The sequence below is a fragment of the Mus caroli genome, unplaced genomic scaffold (genome assembly GCF_978045245.1).
Source record: "Mus caroli unplaced genomic scaffold, Mus_caroli_1 scaffold_6, whole genome shotgun sequence".
Taxonomy (NCBI): Eukaryota; Metazoa; Chordata; class Mammalia; order Rodentia; family Muridae; genus Mus; species Mus caroli.
Genome location: NW_028227261.1, coordinates 22,217,037 through 22,242,500, shown reverse-complemented (window position 1 = coordinate 22,242,500; position 25,464 = coordinate 22,217,037). Strand labels below are relative to the sequence as shown.

The 25,464-nt window shown below is 52.4% G+C and overlaps 2 protein-coding genes across 3 annotated transcripts in view; one reads left to right on the top strand and one right to left on the bottom strand.

Moving 5' to 3' along the window:
- Window positions 1-708, top strand: part of Stpg1 (sperm tail PG-rich repeat containing 1) — a 45,505-nt gene extending 44,797 nt beyond the window's left edge. The window contains exon 9 of the mRNA XM_021160574.3: window positions 1-708. This exon is cut by the window's left edge and continues 87 nt beyond it. The gene's annotated coding sequence lies outside the window, so the exon portion shown is untranslated.
- Window positions 709-6,527: 5,819 nt separating this feature from the next.
- Window positions 6,528-24,674, bottom strand: Grhl3 (grainyhead like transcription factor 3). 2 transcript variants are annotated; one of them, XM_021160943.3, is made up of 15 exons: window positions 24,495-24,674; window positions 22,411-22,472; window positions 21,428-21,773; window positions 21,104-21,177; window positions 20,372-20,525; window positions 20,088-20,199; window positions 18,749-18,843; window positions 16,776-16,934; window positions 16,088-16,166; window positions 15,834-15,970; window positions 14,357-14,391; window positions 13,299-13,387; window positions 12,464-12,549; window positions 10,099-10,163; window positions 6,528-6,642 (listed from the first exon to the last, which is right to left on the bottom strand). In XM_021160943.3, exons 1-15 carry the CDS (start codon window positions 24,558-24,560, stop codon window positions 6,528-6,530), a joined length of 1,674 nt encoding a protein of 557 aa, XP_021016602.2. In that variant the 5' UTR covers window positions 24,561-24,674. The 2 variants fall into 2 exon arrangements, with proteins under 2 accessions (XP_021016602.2, XP_021016603.1); XM_021160944.1 differs by having other exon boundaries at window positions 15,834-15,967.
- Window positions 24,675-25,464: the final 790 nt, after the last annotated feature.

Below are 25,464 nucleotides of genomic sequence, written 5' to 3'. Positions count from 1 at the left end.
GGAGCAGAGGGAGCGAGGCTCAGCCCGCCAGGCCCCCTGACCCTGCTCCTCAAGACATCTATCAACAGAACACCCAGCCCAGGGTCACATACTGTCTGGAGCTGCCTTCTGGAGACTGGCCACCCCTGCCCCTCCCATGGCTCCCCTCACCCACCCCAGCAGAGCTCTCTGGCTACCTCTGTGTCAGCCTCTAAGCTGGTTCTGATTCTCCTTCCCAGAGATCAGGACTTTTGGAGCACTGACTCTAATGTGGAGCTCCAGTCTCCTGCTAAGGCAGCCTGTGGTCAATTAGAAGCAAGTCAGCCAGGGTGCCGAGGCCCTGTCCTCCAGATTGTCCTTGTCTTCTGGGTGGCAGGAAGGCTCAGCGGTGCCTGCAGCAGAGGCACCTCTGCCCGCAGTTAGGCCTTGTTATTACACAGCAAGAACATGGAAACTAGGCATGAATCACTCACCACACACATCAGCAGGCTGGGCAGAGCCTCTAGCTGGAGCGAGAGGCATGGCGCCACTGTCCCCAGGGCATGGAGGACTTTTGGGTCCCTTGCCTTCATGTTCTCACTTCCCAGTCACTTGCCTCTGCCCGGGTCTCTGTCACCTTCCTGCCTTCCCACTCAGATTCTGGGTAGGGTAGGCATCAGTTACTAAGTTGGACGGTGTCCCTGAGAGATCATGGCTTGTGGGAGAGCTGACCAAGAACAAAGATGAAATGTGCCTCTCACCCTTCCCGTTTCTCTCATCCCCTTCCACCCTCCCCTATCCCAGACACTGATAATGTCTGCCACTTTCCTAAATGACATCCTCATAGCCGCCCCTTCTCTCCTCTGGCCCCTGATTCCCTTCCACAACACCTGCCTGGGCTTCTCTCCTCCCAAGGCCCCTTCCTTGACATTTTCTGAGAACTCTGCCTCCTGGGCTTCCCATCTGGACTGGCTGCCTGACTGGCTCTCTTCCTGGGGGTGGGGGGCGCGGGAGTGCGGACATGAGCAAGGAGGAGGGAAGGGACGAAGAAACAGATTCAATTAAATGGAATTCTTGCTTCTCACAGAAGCTGGGCTTTTTGTGATCTTCAGATTCCCTCAAGCCAAGGCTTTGGAATGGCAAGGTAGCCTGGTCTACCCTGGGAAGCATAAGGGATTCTGATCATGGGCTCCCCTGCTCTGATCCTTGGCTGCTGTCTGTGGACAGAACTCAGTCGGAATCAGGACTTCAAAGTCTACACCTTCAGGTCTTAGGGTGTGTGGGTGGAGTGGATCAGGTGTGAGCTGAGTCACACCTAATGTGCTAGCATCCAGCACATGAATGGGTGTCAGAGCTACAGGAGTTTTTTTTTTTTTGTTTTGGTTTTTTTTTTTTGTTTTTTTTTTTGGTTTTTCGAGACAGGGTTTCTCTGTGTAGCCCTGGCTGTCCTGGCACTCACTTTGTAGACCAGGCTGGCCTCGAACTCAGAAATCCGCCTGCCTCTGCCTCCCGAGTGCTGGGATTAAAGGCGTGCGCCACCACGCCCGGCCACAGGAGTTTTAAGAGTGTCTGTTTTTGACACGATATCTCCAAGGACGGCTGCAGTTGACTATAAATTTTATTAAAGAGGATACTCTTGGGTGGGCTCTCTACTTCCATGTTAGAAGGTCTAGAAGACCGTTCAGAGCTGACATTCAGAACTTGAAGATGCCTGTGTGCCTGGTCACAGATTCTTGGCAACAGGGCTAGATCCAAAGTGAACTAGGATCAGGGGATCCCATCCTGGTCCTTCTGACCCAGACTTAGCACATGGAGTCCCCTGGTCCTGGGCATGCTGGGTGGAGGCTGGTGCAATGTACAGGAAGTTGCGTCAGGCCTCTTCCGACACCGTGATGCTCCACCGTGTGGTTGTTGTCTCTCCAAGTAGACAAGGAAACAGGCTGCTCTGTGGGGGTGAGAGGGCGGGCTGCAAGAAGTCACCATTGATACCAAGGCTGGGCCGAGGCTGGACTGAGGACCTAAGCTCACGTGGTCCATGTAACAGTTTTCAGAGACTCAGAAGAAGTCCTGGGCTGCTCAGGATTCTGTCCCAACCCTCAGACGGATGGACGGCTCATCTAGGAGCAGAGAGAGGTTCCGACACCAAGATCATGCCAAACTTGAAACTCAAAGTTCTCATTTAATTGATCTGGGGCATGGGATTCAGTTACTTTCACATCACTTGACAAGATTATCTGGCAGAGGTAACTTGCAAGAGGAAGGATGAATCTTGGCTCAGAGCGTGAGGGCGCGGTCCACCGCGGTGGGGACCATGGGGTGGTCAGGAGAGCTCAGGGTGTGTTAGCAGGGGTGAGCACAAGATGGCTAAGCTAAGGTTGCTAAGGCTGGCACCGGAAGCAGAGAAGTAAACCATGGGAGGGTACCATCCACATTTAGGATGAGCCTTTAGTTCATGCCTCACAGGCTCAAATCTAGACATTGTTATTAAAGTTCTCTCTCTGTGTGTGTGTGTGTGTATGTGTGTGTGTGTGTTTGGTTTTGATTTTTTTTTAATACAAGGCCTCCCTCTGTAGTCCAACTGTCCTGGAACTCCAGATCCTCTTGCCTTAACATCCCGAGTGCTGCATGGATTACAGCCATGCAGCCGCAGGCTGACCTATAAAGTCCTGTGTGGGACTGGGATACAGCTCGGCAGAACTGGGATGCACAGCTCTGCTCTCAAAGTGCTTCCCAGATAATGCACAGGCAAATCCCATGGGTATTGGGTTAGAATACAGACGTCATGGGTCTGGGGCGGGGCCAGAGAGACTGCTCTTACGCATGCCCCATGTGAAGTCAATGCTGCAAGCTTAGTGAGCCGTGCTGGGCCTGATACACACTTGGTTCTTCAGCTTGCTTCTTTTATGTGTTCATCCGACTCTTTGGTAATCCCCCCCCCCATTCCTTCATTCCTTTCTCCCCACACTTCTCCTGTGCTGGCTACCTTGACCCAGGCGAAAGGCATTTGAGAGATAGGAACTTCGACTGAGGAAATGCCTGCATTTAAAAAAAAATCAGGCTGTGGGCAAGCCTGCAGGGCATTTTCATAATTTGTGATTGATGTGAGAAGGTCCAGCCCAGTGTGGGTGCTGCCATCCCTGAGCTGGTTGCCCTGAGTTCTGTAAGAGAGCAAGGTGAGCAAACCGTGGAGAGCAAGCCAGTAGGCAGCATCCCTCCATGGCCTCTGCAACAGCTCCTGTCTCCAGTTACCTGCAGACAGGAAGTGTTCTCCCCACTGGCAACAGCTGCCCTCTGAGCGTGAAAGCTATAGAAACTCCTGTTCTTCCTGGCTTCTCATTTCAGGGAGTGGATTATTCTTGCCATTGGCAGGCTGACCTCCCCTGACTTTCTTGAAGAGGGGGGACGATCTTTTCAAAGCTGGTTAGAGTGCTGTCCTTGGGGACCAAGTGACTTTTGTCCGCTCAGCTCTGTTTTGGTGTCTTGCTGGAGGCGTAATACAGAGTGCACAAGTTTCCGGTACATGTCCTACGCCCCACAGCACGTGTGTTCCAAGACTGCCGAGCCTGCTGTGTGCAGGTGGCAGCCACAGAGACCCAAAGGCATCAGTGCCTCTTTGGAACAGTGCCCCTCAGCATTGATTACACACTATGATCACCTAGGGAACTTCAAAACGTGCCATTGCCTGGGCCTTCATCCAGGATGCTAATTTAGAGGCGAGGGCAGGGTAGAGGCTGCCAGGTGGTTCCAATACACCAGTGAGGCTAGCAGCGCCCCCTTGGCCTGCCGGGATTTCCTCCTTGCTCTGGGTTACAGAACTAGTTACAGGATGTTAGGAGTCGTGCATGTGCCTGGCACTGTCAGCTGCTTTGTTCTCCTGTCATGTCACCTTCACACGTGACTCTGCTCTGATGCATAGTGTGGTGTCCCAGCAGCAGGGAGGTATGACTGGGAGATGCAACCCGGTGCTGCAGTGTCCCTTGAGCAGGTCACAGCAACCCCGTTGAAGCCCGAGGACGCATTAGTCATGCAGAGTCTGTCTTTAGACTGGAGATTTTGTTCATTGTGGATCTTCGGTTGTGTGCGCTCACCCTCCTAGTGCTATGGATAATGAGTTTAAGATGAGCTTGAACCACACAGTGAGACCCTATCTAATAATAAAAACGAAACTGTGGGCTGGTGAGATGGCTCAGTGGGTAAGAGCACCCGACTGCTCTTCCAAAGGTCCAGAGTTCAAATCCCAGCAACCACATGGTGGCTCACAACCATCTGTAACGAGATCTGACTCCCTCTTCTGGAGTGTGTGAAGACAGCTACAGTGTACTTACATATAATAAATAAATAAATCTTAAAAAAAAAAAAGCGAAACTGTAACTATCTCCCCAGTGTGTTAAACTATTCCTTAAATGCATTGCGAGTCCTTTGGCATCCTGTCCTTGTCGCCACCTGAGGCCAGCTCCTCCCGTGGGTAGCCTGCAGCCCAGTGCCGACTGTGATATTTGACCATGGATTCTGTTGGAATTGGGAGTTCTTAAAAATTGTATCTTGGAGCCGGGCGTGGTGGCGCACGCCTTTAATCCCAGCACTCAGGAGGCAGAGGCAGGCGGATTTCTGAGTTCGAGGCCAGCCTGGTCTACAAAGTGAGTTCCAGGACAGCCAGGGCTACACAGAGAAACCCTGTCTTTTTTTTTTTTTTAATTACGTTTTTTTTATTGGGTATTTATTTCATTTACATTTCCAATACTGTCCCAAAAGTCCCCCACACGCTCCCCTACCCACTCCCCCACCCACCCACTCCCACTTCTTGGCCCTGTCGTTCCCCTGTACTGAGGCATATAAAGTTTGCATGACCAATGGGCCTCTCTTTCCACCGGGGGGCCCGAAACCCTGTCTTGAAAAACCAAAAAAAAAAAAAAAAAAAAAAAGTATCTTGGTTCTTAAACTTTAAAAATAAACCAAGAAACAAAAGTACACAAAGACACACATACAGGCAAAACACCCATACGCATAAAAGTGTAAAAAGTCTTGTTCAGACAGTCAGAAGAAAACCCAATTCAGGGGAAGCAGAGCTTCTGGGACAAAAGGCAGGGGTGCTGACCCTTTCCCACAGCCTGGATCTTTGAGACTCGCTGGAGAGCCCGAGGCTCTGAGGGACACCGAGGCCAGTGAGGACCACACTACATTTTATTGGTAAGGAAGTGGAGTAGATACAACTGTGGACAGGACGAAAAGAAGGGAGGAGGGAGGGAGGGAGGCTCTCCTAGGAGAGGATACAACACTTAGTTTGAGGTTACCCCCTGCCCCAGAGGCCTAGACACTGGCACATGACTCTACAAGTTACCAATCCGATGTCACTGCTGTACAGTTGGGAAGTGATGTGTAGCTGCCTTTGGGGAGCAGTTGGAGTTAAATCCAGAGAAAGTGTCAGCCTGAGGAGTAGGGGCAGAGTGGGCCCAGGTCTTGGTCGCATGGGTCCCAGCTTTGGACCACTGGCCTAGCTGTGAGGGACTCATCACTGTGGTGGTAAACCTTCCTGGGCCTTGCTCTCTGCATGGAGGAGCCTCGTCATGACTTGTGAGACCACATGTGGATTCTATGGCCTGGCAGGGTGAATATGCCATGCCCATTGTCAGCCTTCATGTACAGGACAAGAAGCCCTTGGGACAAGGCCACAGTGAAGGGAGAAAGAGGAAGAGCCTCCCCGACCCGAGCCTCTCTTCTGGGTCTTTGAGATTCACTGGAGTCTCACAGAAGGAAGAAGCGCATGAAAACCGGGGAAGTGTGCACAGGTAGGCTTTTATTACTAAACCCTATGATATACAAAATGCATAATCGAATAAACAGCTAAAAAAATAGTTCAAGAAATATGAAATACATATTTTTGAAATGATAAAAATGTAACATGGACATACAAAATGTTGCATATATGTACACAATATATACTTACACACACACACACACACACATATATATATATATATCACATAATGAAAACTGTAAATAAGAAATGTGTACAACAGTAGGTGGCAAGGGTATTTGTTCCTGTCAGCTCGATGACGGTGACTTACATCTTGTGCCGAGGAAGTCAATAAGAAAGTTTCCTCTCCAAGGGCCTCACAAAGGCATCTGCTGTGAAAGTCATGAGTTTTCAAGTTATTTGGCCAAAGTGTGAGAACTCTCTCTCTCTGGTCTGAAGTTGGTAGAAAGGAAACAGTGAGCATCAGAACCAATCGAGACAGCCGGTATAGCCCTGCAGAGAAGGTGGTGTGACCCCCATCCCCTGTAAGGGCCTCTGCAGCGGGACTTAGAAGAGAAAGCAGGCAGTTGGATCTGTGTTGCTCAGACTCTCTGGTGGGCTGGGTACTTTCAGGAAGCTCTGGAGTGCGTTCGAGCCTGGGTGGGACATTTAGATCCTGGAACCTTCTTGGTCTCTCCCTGGCTTGGACATCACTGAGTGGGTTGCTTGCGAGACCTCTTTCCCAAAGAAAGGCATTTCAAGTAATAGCTGACACAGAAGAGTTGTACGGGGCTTGAGCCGGGGCCCCGGGTGTGGGACGCTTGAGGCCGGGCCCTCATAGCTCCTTCAGGATGATCTGGATCTTGCCGTCCAGCTCACCCATGTCCAGCAGGAAGGCCACGTGGTTGCTGTAGTGTTGGATGATATTGTTGTCCATGTTAACCAGAATGCTGGAAGAGAGAGGAGGGAGACACAGTTATTATGTGTCCAGGCTGGCTGTCATGGCCCTCTGAGCAACAAGCTTGATAGCAATGCTACAGGCCACCTCGGTAGCTTTCTGTGACCCTCAAGACCAGGCTGTAAGATGAGGAATTCCAGTGGTCAAGTTTCAGCTCGGAACCCAGCCTGCCAGCCATGCCATGCCATGCCGGTGCCTGCTGGTGGATGGCTTCCCTTCTGCTGGGCTGAATGCGGGTGCTTTTGAGTGACCAACGTGAAACTCTGGAAGAGATGCTATGTTCTCAGTCATTAGACTGGGGGCTCGGACTGTAAACTCAAGTTCAGGAGGTTGTAGTCATCTGGGTTTCACAGAAGGCTGCACTGAGCCACTCAGGTGTGTTGGCCTGAGCTAGAGACAGGGGCCATACAACACCCCTCTCAGTAGATTCCTGTCAAGCTGAAATCTCAAGGGGATTATATAACAGACTGGAAGGACGGAGCCTCCACCCTCAAGTCAGGGACTTGAAGTTCAAGAAGCATGAACTCCACGGCTATGGGCTCTGAAAGGGTCAAAGTCATAGTTTATATCAAGAGTACCCTGTAAGAGCTGCCTCCCTGATGAAAAGTCACCCAGAGGTCACCTGAGCTGCACTTTGTCTCCCTGCTAATCTTCTGAGCAGGTAATAGAATTGGGCATATACATTCAACCATTTATCCATCTCTCTGTTCATCTATTCATCATCCGTCTGTCCATCCATTCATCTGCCCATCCATCCATCTATCCATCTGCCCATTTATCCATCCAGCATCCGTCCATCCGTCCGTCCGTCCGTCCATCCATCTACCCATCCATCCATCCATCCACCCACCCACCCACCCATCTCCATCCTCCCTCCATATATCCATTTATCTCTGATCTTTCAGTTTTTGCTGGATACTTTCATGTGCAGGACATTGCTCCTGCACACAAATTAATTGGACCTGAATTCTGTCCTCCAGAATTTCACCCAGAAAGGAAGACTGGGTTCTTAACCACCATGCCATGCCAGGCAATAGAATGGAGAAGCTACGATTCAAAGACACAAAGCTATTCTTTTGTAGCCACGGTTAGTAGATGGCAGAGCTCAGGTTTTAATCTAGACCTTTGTATTTCTATGATATCACTTTTCAGGATAGGGAAAGGAGCCACAAAATCCTATAAATACAAGTTAGTGGGAGTCGGAAGGAAGCCAAAAATCTATGTTCAGGCAAGAGCTCAGTAGATGCTTGCTTTTGTAAGGACTCTGGGAAGGGTGGCAGGGACAGTAGTGAACCTGAGAAGCCCACTGGGCTACTTCTGTCATCTGTCAGCACCAGCTGGCAGCGCCTTCTTTTGGGGAAAAGGTTGGAGCTGGGGCTCCCAGAGTCTGGGGCCGGCAGGACCCTGCATTCCCAGGTGATCATTATCTTGGGGGCTGGAGGCTGGAGATACACTAGAGAGCAGGGCTGGGTGGGGAGGAGAGAAGGTATGTGCTTTGGCAACTTCAGGGTTGAATTGTCTGTTTCCTAGCATAGCATCCATCAGCCTCAGGGTACTGGGCTGTATAAGCGCACCTCCAGGGCAGTGGTGTGAAGGTGGACCCTCCAGTAAGAGGTCAGTGACAACTGGGTCCCCAGCCAGTGGCAGGCACTTGTCAACAGCTATTGTTACTTCTTAGCTTCCAACCCCTCCGCCTGTATTGAGTTAACCCCCCTGGCCCACTGCCAGCAAAAGCAGTGTGTTGGTTAATCTTTCAAGCACTCTATGATGCTTGTAAAATTGATTTTATCTACCTTGGTCTGGAGGACTTGGGGGGGAGGAGGCTTGTGAGAATAAAGTAGGCTTTGGATTAGAATATCCACCTTTCCTGATGTGGACATATGTTTGAGTGAACTCGTATATGGAAATATGGTCTTTCAGACCTAACAGACCATCTTTGAGCTGAAGTTCTCATGGCTGTGGAGTTCATGTGCTCTACAGTGCTGAGCGAACAATATGTGCATATTTCTTATAGGTCAGAGGAACAAGGAGGAGAGGTGAGATCAAGCTGTGTGTGTGTGGGTGTGTGGGTGCACTTTAGGCCACCGAGAATCTCTTTTGCTAGTCTCTAACTCAGGACCGCTACTTTGAACCTTAGCTTCAAAGGGGGAGGACCCTGCCAAGCTCAAGGGCAGCTGGGATGATGCCAGGACAGTATCTGGCCCGAGGGAAGAACTTCCGTGATGGAAGTCATTACAGTTTGAGCAGCTGCCTGGATTGATGGGAAGGCCTCCCGGCAAAGGAGCCAGGAGCTAGAACGCTGAGCCTCACAGCTCATCAACTTCCCAACTTACACAGACTATCCCTGGTCCCTCAGGGGAACCCTGCACAGGAGGGGCAGGAAGCAGGGCACATGGGTGTGGCGCTAGAGGAGAAGTGGGGCCAGGCTTGTCTGGGCAAAGCAGACGAGAAGCAGTCTTACTCCAGACAGAGGGTGAGCCCCTGTATGAAACCGAAACTTGATGGGATGGGGGAGAGGGGAGGGAGAGGGGAGGAAGGAGGCTGGTGGGAGGGGAGAGACCCCACACACCGACAAAACCCTCTAGATTCTCATGCAACCCAAACCAAATGGGTCCTTTTCTACACTCCAGCCTTTTGCCCGGGAGCCACAGGGGGAGGACAAGGGGGCGGGGCTGGAGGAAGCCAGGCATTCTCAATGGGAGAATGTGCCGACCACTGGGTGGGTCATGGTCAAGTGCAGCTGGAGTTAGACTGTCTAGTGGGGTGCAGCTGTGCTCCCCACAGAGCAGCAGGAGGACTAGCAGGTCCTGGAGGGTATGGCCTGCTTCTCTCCTGCCTGCTGTAGCCTGGAGGGGGAAGAGAACCTTGGAGTTTCTTTTGACTGGGCTCTTCAACCTAATCCCCAATCAAATTCCCACCTAGGCTCCTGGCAGCCAACCCTTCCTGTCACCCTCTGCCTGGGGAGGCTCCTCCGGGCCTCCTTGCCTCTGGTGCCTTGCTCACTGCTCCTGCACCCACCCCTGCTTATTGCCTCCGAGCCTCAGTTTCCCTGCATGTAAAATGTGGGTGTGTGTGCCAGTGTGACTCCGAGGGTTAAATGAGATAGACTCAGTCTGATGTCTGCAACAGGAGAGTCGGGTGAATGGAGGTTGCTACAATGAACATAATAAGAGAAGAACTTTGGTCTCCAGTGTTTTGGGGACTTGAACTTGGGTCTTCTGATGAGCAAGCCGCACTCCCCCTCTATGCCAGGAGGGTCACTTTTGTGAGAAGACCCTTGCACCTCCTCCTACTCTCACCCAGGTTTCTGCAGGTGGAGAAGTGACCATGGCCTTGGCCTGACTTGGGGACTCTCCACCTCACTGAGCATGCTCTCTGTAACTCTGCCAAGGCCAAGCCCAGCCTTGGTAGCTCTGAGCAGCCCACGGAGGACTTAAGTGGCACTTACCCTCGCTTGCATTTCTTGTAGACTTTGCAAATATTCTCCTCGGGGAGGCCGTACTTCTCAGAGATCTGGAAGGAAACGGTAAGGTTTCACTGCCTGTGGCCCAAACTGGATTTATACATACTTTATACTACTGCCTTTTACTTGGTGGCTATAAAAGTCATAAATATCGGGAAAACAAAGAGAATTACAATGATCCTATTTCCCTGGGGAGAACATCACTGTCACCTGGGCACCTTCCCCTCTATGTGCTGTGCATGCATAAATTTACATCACACGTAGAGGGTTTGATATTATTTTGAATTGTCTTATGATAAGTCAAATCACAAGAAACCCTTAGCAAACTGCATTTTAGTGTCTATAAAATATCTAGTTGAGCATCTTCCGTTTCCTTTGGTTCTCACCTAGGGTCTGACATTTGGATCTGTTTTGGTTTGGTTTTGGTTTTTTTGGTTTTTCCAGACAGGGTTTCTCTGTGTAGTCCTGGCTGTCCTGGAACTCACTTTGTAGACCAGGCTTGCCTCGAACTCAGAAATCCGCCTGCCTCTGCCTCCCGAGTCCTGGGATTAAAGGCATGTGCCACCATGCCCGGCGTGGATCTGTGTTTAAGGACTGATTTTTCACTGGCTGGTGACCTCATGCAGACTCTTTGTGGGGACAGCAAGAATGCCTCCCCCGCCCCACCCCCAGAGGACTGCTGAGAGAATTAAATGATTGGCTGATGATGTAATATGTTCACGCCAGCTCCTGCCATGTACCAAAGCCCCCATGAGTGTCATTGTCACTGTCTTGGGAGCAATGGGCGTGCTCCAGGACCTGCTTTTAGGTGGGGTACCCCGCATGTCCCTCTCCTGAGCAGGAGTTCATAATTGCAGCTGATGGGGTTGGCCCATGGAGCGCCAAGTGCCCAAGCCTGGCTCAGAGCCTAAAGACCCATTAGGTCCACATGAGAGCTTCCTCTCTAGGTGAGGCAGCTGTGGCTCTAAGCTTGGCTGAGCAGCCTGCCTGAACCAAGGCGAGTGGTCCCTGCCCACACGAGAGCTGCCTAACTTGTCATTGTTGTTGTTGTTTGAGACAGGGTCTCTCTCTCTATCACCTGGCTGTCCTGAAACTTACTATGTAGACCAGGCTGGCCTCGAACTTATAGAGATGTGCTTGTACCTGCCTCTGGAATGCTGGGATTAAAGGTGTGTGCCACCATACTGGGGGAGTTGTAGAACAGTGTTCCTGTGCCTCTCTTAGTTTCACTTTTGGACAATGAAAAGAACTCGGGAAGGACCAGGTCTGGCCCACTGTCAGCTCTCAGTCAAATACTGGTGCCCAGTGGAGCAGGCTGGTTTAAAGCTTCAGTTAGGGACAGGCCTGGGACAGGCCTGGCTCGTGGTCCCCTCTGGGCAGTTGAGAACGAGGAAGAGTTCGGTGTCCTGGGTAAATTTCACAGAGATCCCTCCTAGCTAGAAATGTCCCTAGACTTTGTTCTAACAGCAGTGTAACCAGAAGCTGCCAGGGCTCTGTGAAGAGCGGCAAGCTCTGCTTCCAGGGAAGCAGAGAAGCCAAGAGTGGGTGCCGGCGAAGCTAATGTGCTGCCCAACCTTGCCGTTCAGCCCAAAGATTCTATCTGCTTTCAAGTGACATTAATGACTTTTTGTGAGCCCAACTTCCTGGGGCTGATGCCAAGCAGGCCGACAATATGTTATAAGAGCAGGACAGCCCGGAGGGCAGGAAACTTGGGCTTAACTGGCACTTATGCCACCTTTGCCAGTCCCTGGCCTCTCAGAGCGAGGTGATGCCCAGTCGATAAAGGGAGGAGGCAGTCACGCACAGCAGACAGAACAAAACGCTTGGCCCGTGGGTCTCCATTAAGCAGGTCACCAAGGCTGCCAAGGGTCCCCCAGCTACAGGGGCTCAGCTGTCCCATGAGGTTTCACCTTCAAGTCCAAAGCCCTGGTGACCCTCAACTTGCCCAGGCTGGGCTGTACTCAGGTGACTGGGGGTGGGGGTGGGTTGGGGAAGGTCTCCTGGTCCAGATACAGTCCTGCCCTCGCCCTCAGCCACCCCGGAGTCCTGCAATCCCAAGGAATGAGGCCACCCTGGGAGGGGAAAAATATGAGCGTCTCTGGGGCCTGGTCTTTTTGTGGAGGGCTTTTTCACTCCCATTAAAACAGAAACAGGTTTGCAAAGCCAACAAAAGCCCTGGGCTGTCAGACAGATTAAGGAGGATTTACGGTGTGAGTGACTCTCAGGGTGGAGCAGGGTTCTGACAGGGTGATAAGATCGCAAGGCACACCCCCTAGCAGGGCCCTGGCCCCTCTGTGGGGTGGGAAGAGCAGACCACCGGAGCCCTCCTGTGGGAAATGAGGCACCTTACCGCATTCCTCAGCCCCTTCAGGTCCGGGGTCTTCAACATGAGCGCATCAAACACCTCCTCTGTCTCCCTCCTCACATACAACAGAACTGAAAACCAAGAACAGAGGACGTTGAGCATGGGGGTAGGGGGTGGGGTGGGGGGTAGGGGTCTGGGCAGGGGATGGAGAAGGCTCTCAAAAGGCATGTAAGGGTGTGCTTGCATCCAGTCCTTTCCAAACTGCCCTGCTTTGCCGGAGTTTGAATCTTGGGTCTGGCTCTATTACATGGCAGCCAGTGACCTTGAAAAGGTCATTTCAGCTCCATTGGCATTACTGTGTGTGTGCATTGGGGTCCTTGCCGCCTACTTCAGAGCTGCTGCTGAAATCAGGAGCAGTATCTGGGAACCCCGAGTGCATTTACTAAGCTCGGTTCCTGACTTACTGGAGGCCCTGGGTTTTCTAAGGTCATCTAAGCCTCCAGGACTTCTGTTCCCCACCCCCCACCCTCCTTCCAGTCGCAGGCTTAAGAATGTCAAAGCCAGACGACCAGACATAGAAGTCCATCCAACTCTTAGCTACTTAGAGAACCAAAGGCCTCTTCCAACCCAATAAGCTTGTCACCCGTGCTGCTGCCTTGGGAGAGCCATGTCCAAACAGGGTCAAAGCCACATGTCCTTTATCTCTGTGACATCTGTCTGAGCCCTGGAGTGTTCTCAGTCATCCCCAAATCTTGGCCTAAACACTCTCCAAGGAGTGAATCAGGCCTTGGGTGGGGGGACTTCAGGAAAGTCATGGGGTGGGTGGGGGGCTTCTGGGAAGGCTCTGGGGGGATCTGATGGACTCTGAGACTCTGTGTACCTCTCTGAAGGTCATCTTCCTTGGCTTGTTTGGAAGGAAGAGGCTCAAACTCCTCAGCAAAGGGTGAGCAGGTTCGCTTCAGAGGCAGCCTGTAGGGCAGCAGAGAGGGGCGGGTGAGGACAGCTGCCCCCACAACCCACCCCGGGGCCCTTAGGGCAGAGCAGGAACCAGGAAAGGCTAACAGTGTGTTAGGATAGAGGTGAAGTCCTAAGATTGGGTACAGGTCTAGCTGGGTCAGACCCCAGCCCTGCCACATGCTGGCAGCATGCCAGGCTGTGTTCCTTAACCTCAAATGACACATTAGAGAAGCCGGCCATGGGGAGAGCTGTCATGCTATAGGAGGTGGCACGAGGCATGCTTGGCCTTAATCAAAGTGAACTGTTAGCACCGCCCACATTATGTCTTCTAAAAGAAGTGAGCCAGGGATGGGTAGAGCCTTGGGAGGGAGTAGGGACCATGGGGCCTAGAGCAAGCCAGCTCTGGTTCAGTCCTGTCCCTGTGACTTAGTAGCTGGAGAATATGAATGAGCTCTGTCACTCATGGTGAGAGAATTTGGAGAAAAGCTCCTTATGAAAAACATACATGGCTGTTTATAGGGAGAAATGGATTCCAGCAGACGGCTTGCATGCAAAGCCAAGCCAGTTACGGCCACATAGTCATGCTGTTCCGCCCTTCTGCCTCACCCTCTATAAACATTCGGGGGTCCCCCCAGGGTTGCTGGGACAGAGGCTCTGACCGGCAGAGGGAGGGGCACGGGTGACTGTGGCCTCTGAAGGGGACATGCTGGGGAGAGGGGTGTCCAGCATAGCTCTGGCTTGTGCTCCCCCGAATCTGTATCCCCATCTCAGAGGCTTTTCGTTGCCTTTAGTTTTTTTACAAGCAGGTGTCTCACCAGAGATTTGCCAACTTTCCATGTAAAGGAAGCCCATAAAAACCCAGGTGGTTTCAGTGTGAAGGGAGGACCCAGGCCTGGCTCCAGGGAGCAGGGGAAAGACAGGAGGCAACGTGAGGGATACAGTATTAAGAAAGGACAGGACCCCTGGCTGCTGTTCCTGTACCTGTCAGAGCTGCTGTGTCCTGCTGAGGGGACAACCTGCAACAGAGAGAATAGACATTTCTGGTCAGGGACAATAGCAGCCTGGGAAGGAAGGGGGGTGGGTATTATGCTAGAGTCCCCTATGTTCTGCACTGAGGGTTCCCTAAGTCAGTTGAGGGGAACTGTCCAGATCAGGCTGCTGTACTGGGGACTCAGGGACACAACCGAACTGCTGCAGTATTGCTGGCAGGCTGGTGACCCAGCAGCAAGCCCAGAGGAGGTGGGGAGCTGCAGCTACTGGGCCTGCCGCTGGGGACCAGGGATCATGGGAAGCTGGAGCTGAAGCTGGAGATGGAGCTGAAGTCTCTGAGCACACTGCATGCCTGGCGCTACTGCTACTGTGCTGCCCGTTGGGTGTCCCCATGTGGTCCTGTGGGGTGAGCACTCAGGGCCAGAGAGGGCAGGAGATGGCTCAGGGCCATCCTGTGCTCTCTTCCCCACTGGGTACAGACACTGGTTTCCCACAGAATAGCTGCCTACCCAGTTGGGGCCACTAAGTGAACATCTTCCTTCCTGGGGCCTCAGGCTATAACAGGATCAATATAGAAAGGCCAATACTACTGCCCAGGCTGCTTCCAGGAGAGCAGAAAGGATGGGATATGCTTCTGGGCGTGTCTGAGCTACTTTGTACTGGCGGCTGTATCCAGCTCTGTGATGTACCTCCTAAGTCAGACACCAAGGACTTAATCAGGCACCATGGCCTGGCCTTCAAACGCTCCTGAGGAGCCTGGGGGCTGGGCCTTCAAGTCAAGAAAGGGACCAGCTGATAGTGATGGAAGCAGAGCAGAATGAAGCTTGCTCTTGACCTTGTCTGGCAAAGGGAACACATTGGATGGGCATGCAAGAGGGAGAGAACATAGCTCAGTTAAGGCCTCGCTCGTGCCTCCAGGCTGCAGATGCTCTGGGTTAGCATCCCTGGCTGGGGAGACAGGTGGAGCAGCCAATGAGTGGCCAAGGGCACCTGGATCCTGATCGAGGCTTCAGAGTGGGTTCACATTCTGGCCATGTGATTTTAGGAGTGTGCCTCTATACCAACCCTTGGACCCAGTATTGGTGACTCATAGAGGTGCAGAAAGGGTCAAGATGCTGTAGGGTTGCTGGGCTCTCATATCTGTTCCCTGGGACCAGCCACCCAGCCTGGGTGTAGCTCCAACTGACATTTTCCATGTGAGCCCAAAGAGAGTTTGATGGATAGAGAATCCATTTCTCTTTTCCTCACGACTGGTTCCTGAGGCTATATACCCACAGGGTCAGTGGTCATTTTTAAACTCCTTGCTGTTCAACAGAAGCAATTTTCTTTCCGCTTTTCAATAGCAGGTCCAGGAAACACCCTAATACCATCACGGCAGTAGCATGTGAAACCCCCAGCAGTGTGGTTAGGCGGGCCCTATCTGGATCCAGGGCCCGCTTGGTCCCTTTCCCACCTGCCCTCTCCTCACCCCTCCTGGGCGCTGTAGGCTGGAAAAATGCAGATTGGGGATAAACAACACAGGCTGGGTCTCCAGGTCAGCTTCTGGCCGCAAGTATGTGGTCTCATTGCCCCTGAAGCCTGACAGCAGGCAGCCCTTGATTCCTGCTGAAACAAAAGAAGCTACTGAGCCCCAAAGTCCCTACACACAACCCCCTGACCATCTTCTCTGTCTTCCTTCCCTTTGGCCTACCCTATCTGGCCCCCTGTCCACTGTTTACTGACCATTGTTACTGGAGTCTGGGCACTTGACCTTCCTTCGAAACTGCTTCCGTTCATCATCTCGCATCTTCCTCTCGGCTCCCTGCAAAGAGAGGTGGTGCTCACCAGGGGCCACGGGAGGGGGGCAGGGGAGGGGCCAGGGGAGGGGCTCGCCATGTCCACAGCTGCTACTTTGCATCTTGAATATGGGCCAGGTCACAGGGAAAGAGGGAAATGGGCGAGTCCCGGCCTAAGGCCCAGCTTCCCTGAAGTCGGCTCAGGTCTTGAGAGAGATGAAGAAGGAAGTTTATGATGGTGGAGCCGGAGGGAAGTGGGGGGAGGGGGAGATGAGCAGGAATGAGGAGGACTAGCAGAGACAATGTAGCCATAGAGCCCGATTTACAGACCTTGCAGAAAGGTGCAGAAATACAGATGCAGAGATGGATACTGAGAGGAGCTGGGACAAACACACAGAGGAATCGACAGAGAGGGACTGGCTTTCCAGAGAAGCAAGTAGTGTCTCCTGCTCTTCCAAACACACACACACACACACACACACACACACACACACACACTACACACACTACACACATACTCATGCACTACACACACACACACATGCATGCACACTCATGAACACTACACACACATACACATACTCATGCACTACATACACACACACACACACACACACACACACACACACACACACCTTATCACAGAAGATCTTGATCTGGCAGACAGCACGGTGCACCAGGCGCTCAGTGCCTGCTCCACAGTCATAGGTGTCAATTTGCAAGTTCAGGGGGACACCCTTCACTCCCTTCTGCGAGGAGAAGTCTGTGCTCAGACAGTTGACACCGATGAACACCTAGGGAGAGAGCAGGGAGTCAGATAAGTGGTCTACTCAGATCTGAGAGTTCAGTGACTACCCTTCAGCCATCTTGGGCCCCGAGGACAGGCATCACTATCTGCCTCCCTTTCACAGATGGGAAGGGGTGCAGCTGGAGCCAGGCTGGTGTCCCCCCTGTAGCTCACTGGGCTCACCCCACCCTGGGAGGGCACTAAGGATTTTTTGGGGTCTGTAGGTCTGAAGGTTGATTTCTCTTCAGTTTGAAGCACAAGTTGGGGGACACAGCTTCCCTACTGATCAGGCACACAGGAGGTGACACTTCACTCTAAGGACCAATTACAGCCAGCATGAGATCCCAGTTCTTGCTGTTCAATAGTCCTGTGCCTTTAGTGGCTAGTGGCTACCCAGGTAATCTCTATTCTACAGCCACGCAGGCCCAGCTGAGACAGGATGGCTGCAGCCCATTCCCTAGGGGGTCAGGGCATGAGCTTGGACCTGGACCTCCTAATCTGCCTAATCTGTGGGAAGTCTGCCAGCTTGCAGCTTGGATAGATGCTTTGGGTTTCTGCAGACCCCTTTTGTTTTATATGCAGATGAGGACAGGTAAACGCATGCATCCCGTGGGGCTGGGAGAGTTCACACTTCTTGTCAGTCAGAGATGCTGGGGATTCATTCTAGTGAAGATTTGGTTCCAAGTCTACAGACAGCCTGCGTTTTCTCAAAGGCCAGCCTGGGGCCTGTCTCAGCCCTGGCAGGCTCAGGGTCAGACTCTACTGCCCCAGTCTAGGCTTGGTCTCTGGAACATTTTCCCCTTAGAAACAATCTTGACCTGAACAGTGGGGGTGAGGGTCAGGGGAGGAGCATCTTTACAAACCCCCCCCCCTGGTCACAGGCTTTGTGGGAGCTCCTTTCACACGACCCAGCTATGATACAGCTTCCACCGGCTCCCAGCTAATACTGAGACCCAGGCCTGAGGGCATGCAGGCCGTGAGAAAAATCCCCACCGAAACCCACCTCTCCCTTCCCATGAAACTCTCCCACTTCCCTGGCCCACCCCTCCCTTTCCAAGAGACTCTCCCACCTCCCTTGACTGGCAGGCTCCTCCTCTAGCCCCCAGCTCTGTTTGAATAACAACCATGCCAGCTGGGCCTGTCCCCCTCATATCTTCTCTATGTTCCTCCAGGGGAGGCAGGGGTCCACAGATGCCTTTGGGATGAGAGGTCCCAGGCTCAGTGGGTGTGGTGAACCTGTTCAGGGTGTAGAGGGACTGACTGGAGAGAGGTCACCCAGCCCCTGAGGGTCAAGCTGGTGCTATTTCCACAACACAGAGAAGTTGTAAGTGCTCAGCTGGTGATGGGCTCAGGCACCTGGCTAGGGAGAATCCTCGGGGTTCAAACTGCCTGAAGGAAGCCAGTGGGGCTCCCTCTCCTTGCCTTCTCCCTCAACCAACCCCATGTCCTTGTTCTAGTCTCTTAGACATGGCAATGGGAGCTCACCACTGCCTGCAGCATCTAAGAAGCCAGTGCCGAGGTTCAAGCCCTCCCCTGCTACTTCTGAGCCGGTGTCAGCACGCCCCTTCCTGTGAGGCTCAGTTATCTGAAGAATAGGGATGCTGACATCTGCCAGTCACCCCATCCCTATGACAACCAGTCATTTGGGCAATAGTTAAACACAGTGACATGGCTTCTGAGGGGACAGGTTGGGTGCAACCCAGCTTGTCAGCCCAGAGCCTGTGTCTCTGTCAAGTATGAATACCACCACCTGGGTGCCACCACCCTTGGGCCCCTCAAGCCTTTCCCAGGCACAACAGCCCCACCCAAGCCCACACTGACCTTGGCTTCCTCGTTGACATTCCACACAAAGGACAGCGCGTTATAGGCCACCTCTTCAATGTGCTGGACGGTGTTGAAGTTTTCCTTACAGTCGGCTGGAAGTGTAGGAGACCAGAGGGTCAGTGCGAAAGAGACTGGGGCACTGTGGGAAGGGGCTATGAACCACACCTCACCCCAGGCAAGGACATGCTTGCTGACCCCCCAAGTTGTGGTTCAGAGGTTAGTCTGGGAGTGTGACAGACAGTCTCTGAGGTAATTTAGCGAGGACCACATAGCAAGGGATGTATGGTGAGGCAGCAGGTGTAGGGACAGGGAGCAAGGAGCACACTGTTTGACTCTTTTTTTTTTTTTTTTTTTTAAAGATTTATTTATTTATTTATTTATTTATTTATTTATTTATTATATGTAAGTACACTGTCACTGTCTTTAGACACACCAGAAGAGGGCGTCAGATCATTGCTGGGATTTGAACTCCGGACCTTTGGAAGAGCTAAGAGCTGTCGGGTGCTCTTACCCACTGAGCCATCTCACCAGCCCACTGTTTGACTCTTAAGCCCAGTCTCCTAATTGCTCCGTTGTCCAACCTCTCAGCCAAGTCCTTGACCAGTCCCAACCTGTGTACAGCCAAGCCGCTGGCCACCTGACATTTGACAGTTGGATAAACAGAGGTACAGGGAGGGGAGGGGACATAAGTCATAAAGGCACACAGGAAAGGATGGAGCCAGGATTGGGCTGGATGTCTAGCTGGTTGGGGTGGTCTAGGAACAAGATGGCCCAGGAACACACCTCCTCTTCTCCTCCTGCTTTTTTTTGGGGGGGGGGGTTCTGAGACAGAATTTTTCTGTATAGCCCTGGCTGTCCTGGAACTCACTCTGTAGACCAGGCTGGCCTCGAACTCAGAAATCCACCTGCCTCTGCCTCCCAAGTGCTGGGATTAAAGGTGTGCGCCACCACTGCCCGGCTTTCCTGCTTCTTTTTTAAGACAGGGCCTTGGGTAGCCCAGGCTGGCTTTGAATTCTGTGTACTCAAGATGACCTAACGGATGCTCCAGCCTTCACCTCCCTCGTGCAGGAATTACAAGTCTGTGCCACCATGCCAATTTTACGAAGGGCTGGGAATACAACTCTGTCATCTGACCTCCGAGTTCGGTTCCATGCTGAACCCCATGGCAGCCTACATCCTGGGGCCCATTCACTGGCACTGCCAGGGCTCCCACACCCCACCTATCCCGGAGCACAGCAGGGAAGATGGCTGCTGTTTCCATCAGCAGATGTGATCTCCTGCCCCGAGCCCTACTGGGTTTGATTTGGAGTAGGAGAGGCACGGGGTTCTCTCTCACCTACGTCGATGACGCGCTGCTTGGCGGTGGGCTGCCGGGAATGCCAGTGCCTCCAGAAACGCAGCTGCTCCACGGGGACCTTGTCGTTATCGAACACGACCATCACCACGCTCTGTAAGTACAGCGGTCATGTCACCCTGGTCTGGAGGCCCAGGCCCCAGGCTCCCTCCCAGAGCATGGCCCAGCCGCCCCACCTTATGCCCCCTCCTCTTCCCCCCTCTCAATTGACAAGCGTTCCCCAGCAAAGCTTGCCAGTGACATCCTCCCCAAACTGTCCCACACACCTTGACTTTGCTGGAGGACAGAGCGAGGCCTTTCCCTCCCGCTGGGGTGCGTAGGGTGACGGGGTAGAACTGACCCTTGTTGAGGTAGGCCATGGGTGATTCCCCTGCTTTGATGTGAATGGCTTTGGGGGAGCCCAGGGTGTATTCAAAGTCGCTGTGGGGAGCGAGAGGGTGGTGAGACAGGCTATGGGTGGAGGTGTCCTGGGAGCATGGGGGAGGGCTCTGGGTGTGAGGTGGGCTTGCTGGGTGACCTAAGTCAATCTCCTGACCAGGGATGGTCTCTGTTGACACATGTTCTAACTGAACAAAAGAGTCTAAAGGAAACCAGGGAGATCCAGGGTAGGGACAAAGCCATGGGTGGTAGTGATGGAGAGGGAGGCTTAAGACAATTTGAGCCTCAGTTTTATGTTTTTGGAGAGATTAGGAGGGTTGAGAGGTGATCTTACTACATAGCCCAGACTGGCTAGGAACTCGGTATTTAGTCCAGGCTGGCCTCAGACTCACTACAAAGTCCATGCTGACCTCAAACTCATCTTGATCCTCCGGTTTCTGCCTCTCAAGGACTGAGCTCACAGGTATGTGTGTTTCTAACAGGGTGCTGAGCTCACAGCCCAGGAACAGGCTGTAGGTTCTGCTGTGTTCTAGGGGGGCTGTGGAGTCTGCTGTGTTCTAGGGGGGCTGTAGGTCTCTGTCTTCAGCCGCCTGCCCAGACGTTCTAGGAAACCAAGTTACCTCTTGAGGCCTGGATAATCCTCTGGGCATGGGGGTTCCGGGGATGTCTTCAGAATATCAGGGAAGAGCAGCGACTGTAGAGAAACACAAGCACAGGAGAATAAGTGGCCATGTTCAGGCTGCAGGGGCTCGGCCCAGGGCTGCACACACAGCCGCGTGACTGTGCAGTGCAAATTTGGATGGCTGTACACAGCAGCCCTGCCTCAGGTCTAGAACTTTCTCCCATCTGCGGCAAAGCTCTGACCTTCGTACTGTCATTTCTCCTTCTGTGCATGCAAACACAGATCCAGGGGTGCTGTGAGGGGTTCAGGGGCAGGCCCTCACCTCCTGTGGGTCATCTTTGAAGGTGCTGTCTGGCTGCCAGCGCTGTGTGGGTGGAACCCCATGAATGCTCTCAAATAATGAGTTGAGGGAGCCATTGTCATATATGTCACTGGCGGGCAAGAGGTAGCTGTCCATGGAGCTGGCTTCCAGTTTACTCGGACCTGGGGGGACGGTATTGGTCTTGCCGGGGGTGGGTAGAACCCCCTCCAAGCCTAGCAGATTGTTCTTCTTGAGCTGGTCTGTGTAGTCTGGACTTCCAGACACGTTCTCTGTCAAAAATTTCATGAGGTGTGTGGGGCTCTCGAGGGGGGCAAGATCCGGCTCATAGTCCATGCTGTGGTAGAACCTGGAGGAGAGAGACCGTAAAAGTGAGCATGCGTCATCTCTCTACACTGGGCTGATGGTGATCCTATGTAAGATTTAGGCCTTCCTGGCATGTGAGAAGCTAGACTCTAAGCAGGCCAGTTGGCCACATTGACAAGAGAGGGAGAGGGTAAGAAATGGTAATTTCCCCCAGGCTCTGGGCTGAGGGGACAACTTGCTTTAGCTGTTACAGAGCTAGTTAACTTAGAACACTGAAAGTTTAGCCATTTTTTTCTGAGCCAAATGTCCCTGTGCCAAAATGTCCCCACTTGAAAACAGCTGGACTGAGATATTCTGTGGGGTGTGTCTGGGAGGTAGCTGTGTGCCTGGGAGACGGTGGATGTGTGCTCAGAAAAAGGTCAGCAAATGAATATATTCCAAACTGCTCAGGGGGCAGGTTGAGTACTGCACAAAAGCTCTGACTTTATATACAACTGTAGACTGTGACTATTTTGCAAGAATCTTAAAGGAAGTTAAAATATAGGAGTGCTAAGAAGTACTGTGGGTTCCAGCACCACACCCCTTCTGCTTAACAGGCAGGTCTGCCAGCATTCAGGGGTCCCCAACAGAGCAGAGAAGGTAAGGGTCTAAAGAGACAGAGATGGCCTTGAGTAGCTTACTTCTTTCCTTGGTCATTCCGGCCACCAGTGCTGGAGGACAGTATCCGCTTCTCCTTGGGACCCTGCGAGAAGAGGGGTAGATTGATGGGTGACTCTTGGCTGGGGCCTGACTATTGGGACCCTCCCATTCTCCAGGGCCTGAGGCCCTGGCACGTTTGGGAGAAAAGTGAGTGTTTCAAGCTGGCAGGTCCTCTGGCTACCACAGAGATGGAGCCCCGGGGTACAGGGTGGACAGCACCTCACTGTGCTTTCTAGTTGAGAGCCTGCTAGTGGGCATCAGACTAACCTGGCTGACGTGTTTCACCACGTAAAAGTGCTGTGTGACTCTGGCTAAAGGATTGCACCTCTCTGAGACCCAATTCCTTCAAACATTAAATAGGGGATTATAACTCCTGCTTCAAGGAAAGTCTAAAGCTATAGATTCAAAACAAAACAAAACAAAACCAGCAGCTTTTTCAAAAAGAACACTTGTAACAAGTGAGACCTTGTATAAAATGCTTCTAATTTAATGTTTCTCATTACCCTGAATGGCTATTACTGTCACTAGTATGACCTAGGTAGGGATAGCAAGGGTCAGAAACTCTGCTTCAAGGAGTGTAGGCTTCACATGTTATTTCTACATAGACTCTAAGTCCATTTCTTGATTCCCTTCCTAGATCTACCGCATATTGGCTGTGTGTCCTTGGACAAGGCACAAATCACCTCTGGACCTCATACCAGCCTCAGAGAGAACTGTTGGTACACTGAGCAGGATTGAGGGGCAGAGGCACAGCCCTGAAAATGACCTCTTGCAGGGATTTTATTTTACAGTCTAGCCTCTCCTGGTGAACTCCAGGCTGGGATCTGAAGATAGATGGAGAATTCTGGCTTCCATCGTGACCCTGAGCTGGAGTAGCCGATCAAATTCCATTCTGTTGGCCTGAGCTAGACAGGATCCAGATGCTAACAGCCTGCAGGTAGACAACAGGCGGAGGGTGGGGGTGAGGGGTGTGTGCCAAGCTACGCTGGGATGAGGACCAGAGACAGCCTGGGGCCTTCTCTGTCAGGAACTGTACACCTCAGTCTCTCTGGACCTCGAAAATCATGCGGAGAATTCACCTCCCTTCCCACATTAGGGTGGACAAACACCCCTACCTCTGACCCCTACACAGGGTTTGAATGTTCACATTCAGGGCCCGTTGTCTCAACAAATCCAGGCAGATTTATTGGAGCGACATCCCCACCCTCACCCCCACCCCCGACCCGTCCCGTGCTGGACAGCATTGCTCGCTGTGGCAATTCAGATACTCAAACAGGTAGGTCTCATAGATGTTCTGTGACGAAGCAAGCTGCAATCTATTAGCAATGTCTGGCATAGGCATAGGCACTGCAAGGGATGGTGGGGGTATGTTGTGAGTTCCTATCTGTGACTGATAAACTGATTCAGAGGTGAAAGGGCCTGATGCCCATCCATGCCTGAGAACCAACAGTCCCCAGAGTCAAAGCCAAGACCTGCAAATAGGGACAAGAAAAGGTAGCCTGGAGACAGAGGCTGGAAGGAGAGGGAGACATTAGGGAAAAGAAGAGGCTGTTACAGTTGGTGGGATTAGAACAGCGGATGGGGATAGCGGGAAGCTAGGATGGCCCAAGGGACAGGGCAGAACAGATGGCTGCTGGGGACAGCTGAGATACAGGGTGCTTGGCCAAGCCAGGAATCCATTCAAGCAATGTGTGCTGTACATCAGGTGGCGGGTTGTATGGGCTGCTGGGACTTCAGCCATGGTCAAGATGTGTAGCCACTCTCCAGGAGCTATCTTGTAGGGAGTCGGAAATGTGTGGGCACACGGTGTTTGGAAGGAGAGGGATGGAGGGGAGGGTGGAAGGATCTGGTGATACAGAACTGAGACCCAGGAGATTCCACGGACTTCCTGTGTCATGAGAAAATGAGGGTACATTTGGGCTGAGGCCCAGGCTGAGGGTAGGGTTTAGTCAGAAAAAGAGGAACGGCCTATGCAAAAGCCCTGCATAGAGGGGCTGCTGAGCCCCGAGGCCTGGCAATGGAGACACTTTGCAGCCATGTACCCGGCCTGAGGGGGTAAGCCTACCATATAGTAGTCATAGAGGAAGCTCAGAGCAGCCACACTCTCCTCGTCCCCGTTTACTCTCATCATGGCCTTGGTGGCAGCCGTCAAAGGGTTCTCCAGGTATGTCTTCCAGGCCTCGTCCTCATTACTGTAGGGAAACTTCTGGAAGCTCACAGGGTCATTCTTCAGCAGCCGCACAGACCTGAAACTGCAGGCGGGTAAGGAGGGTCACTTGGGGACAGGGAACTGGTAGAGTGCTGGCCATACAAGTATAAAGAGTTGACTTTAGTCCCCAGGTAAGAGTACCCCTGGCTAGTAGCATGGTCTTCTGATCCCGGTGCTGAGGTAGCAGAGAAAGGGAAGTCCCTGAGACTCCCTAGTGGGTGTGGTCTAAGCCTACATGGTGAGTTCCAGGTAAGTACCTCCAAAAATACAAGATGGAGAACATTGGAGGAACAACAGGTAAGGTTGTCATCTGGTCTGTACATACATGTACACATATGCACACGTATCCACATATCCACATGCACCTGCACACACACACATACACATCCACACACACACACACGAATAAGAAGTGTCTCTTTTAGGCTCAGAGGAAGGTCCCCAAGACACAGCTCCTGCCATCGATAGGAGTTCAGAGGTGCCAGCCTGAGGAATGGAGACCTCTTCCTCTGCCTCTTGAGGCAAAAGAAGGAATCGGATACAGATCGATGCCAGATGCTGCCACGCAGGAGCTGCAGACCTGGGTCTGATCCCATCATCACCCAAACGAGGATCATAGGGTTGGTCAACCTCAGAAGGGCTCTGAGACAACTCCACAGACTACTGCGGTGGCACCTACTGTCCACGGGGAACCATGGCAACAGTTTCCAGAAAAATGAAACTTCCAGATAGCGGAGCCTGACTTCAGGGGTTTTCTAGAGACCACGAAAAGGCCCAGGGGCCTGCACGTTATCAAGTCAAGGAAAAATGCAACACAGGACAGGAT

Excerpts from the sequence above, each read along its gene's own strand:
- Grhl3 (XM_021160943.3), bottom strand. The coding sequence starts at position 24,560 with ATGATGAGAGTAAACGGGGACGAGGAGAGTGTGGCTGCTCTGAGCTTC. Across the intron at positions 16,935-18,748 it reads ATGTCAACGAGGAAGCCAAG|GTGTTCATCGGTGTCAACTG; the intron begins GTCAGTGTGGGC and ends CTCTCTCCCTAG. Across the intron at positions 15,971-16,087 it reads CCCAGACTCCAGTAACAATG|CAGGAATCAAGGGCTGCCTG; the intron begins GTCAGTAAACAG and ends CTTTTGTTTCAG.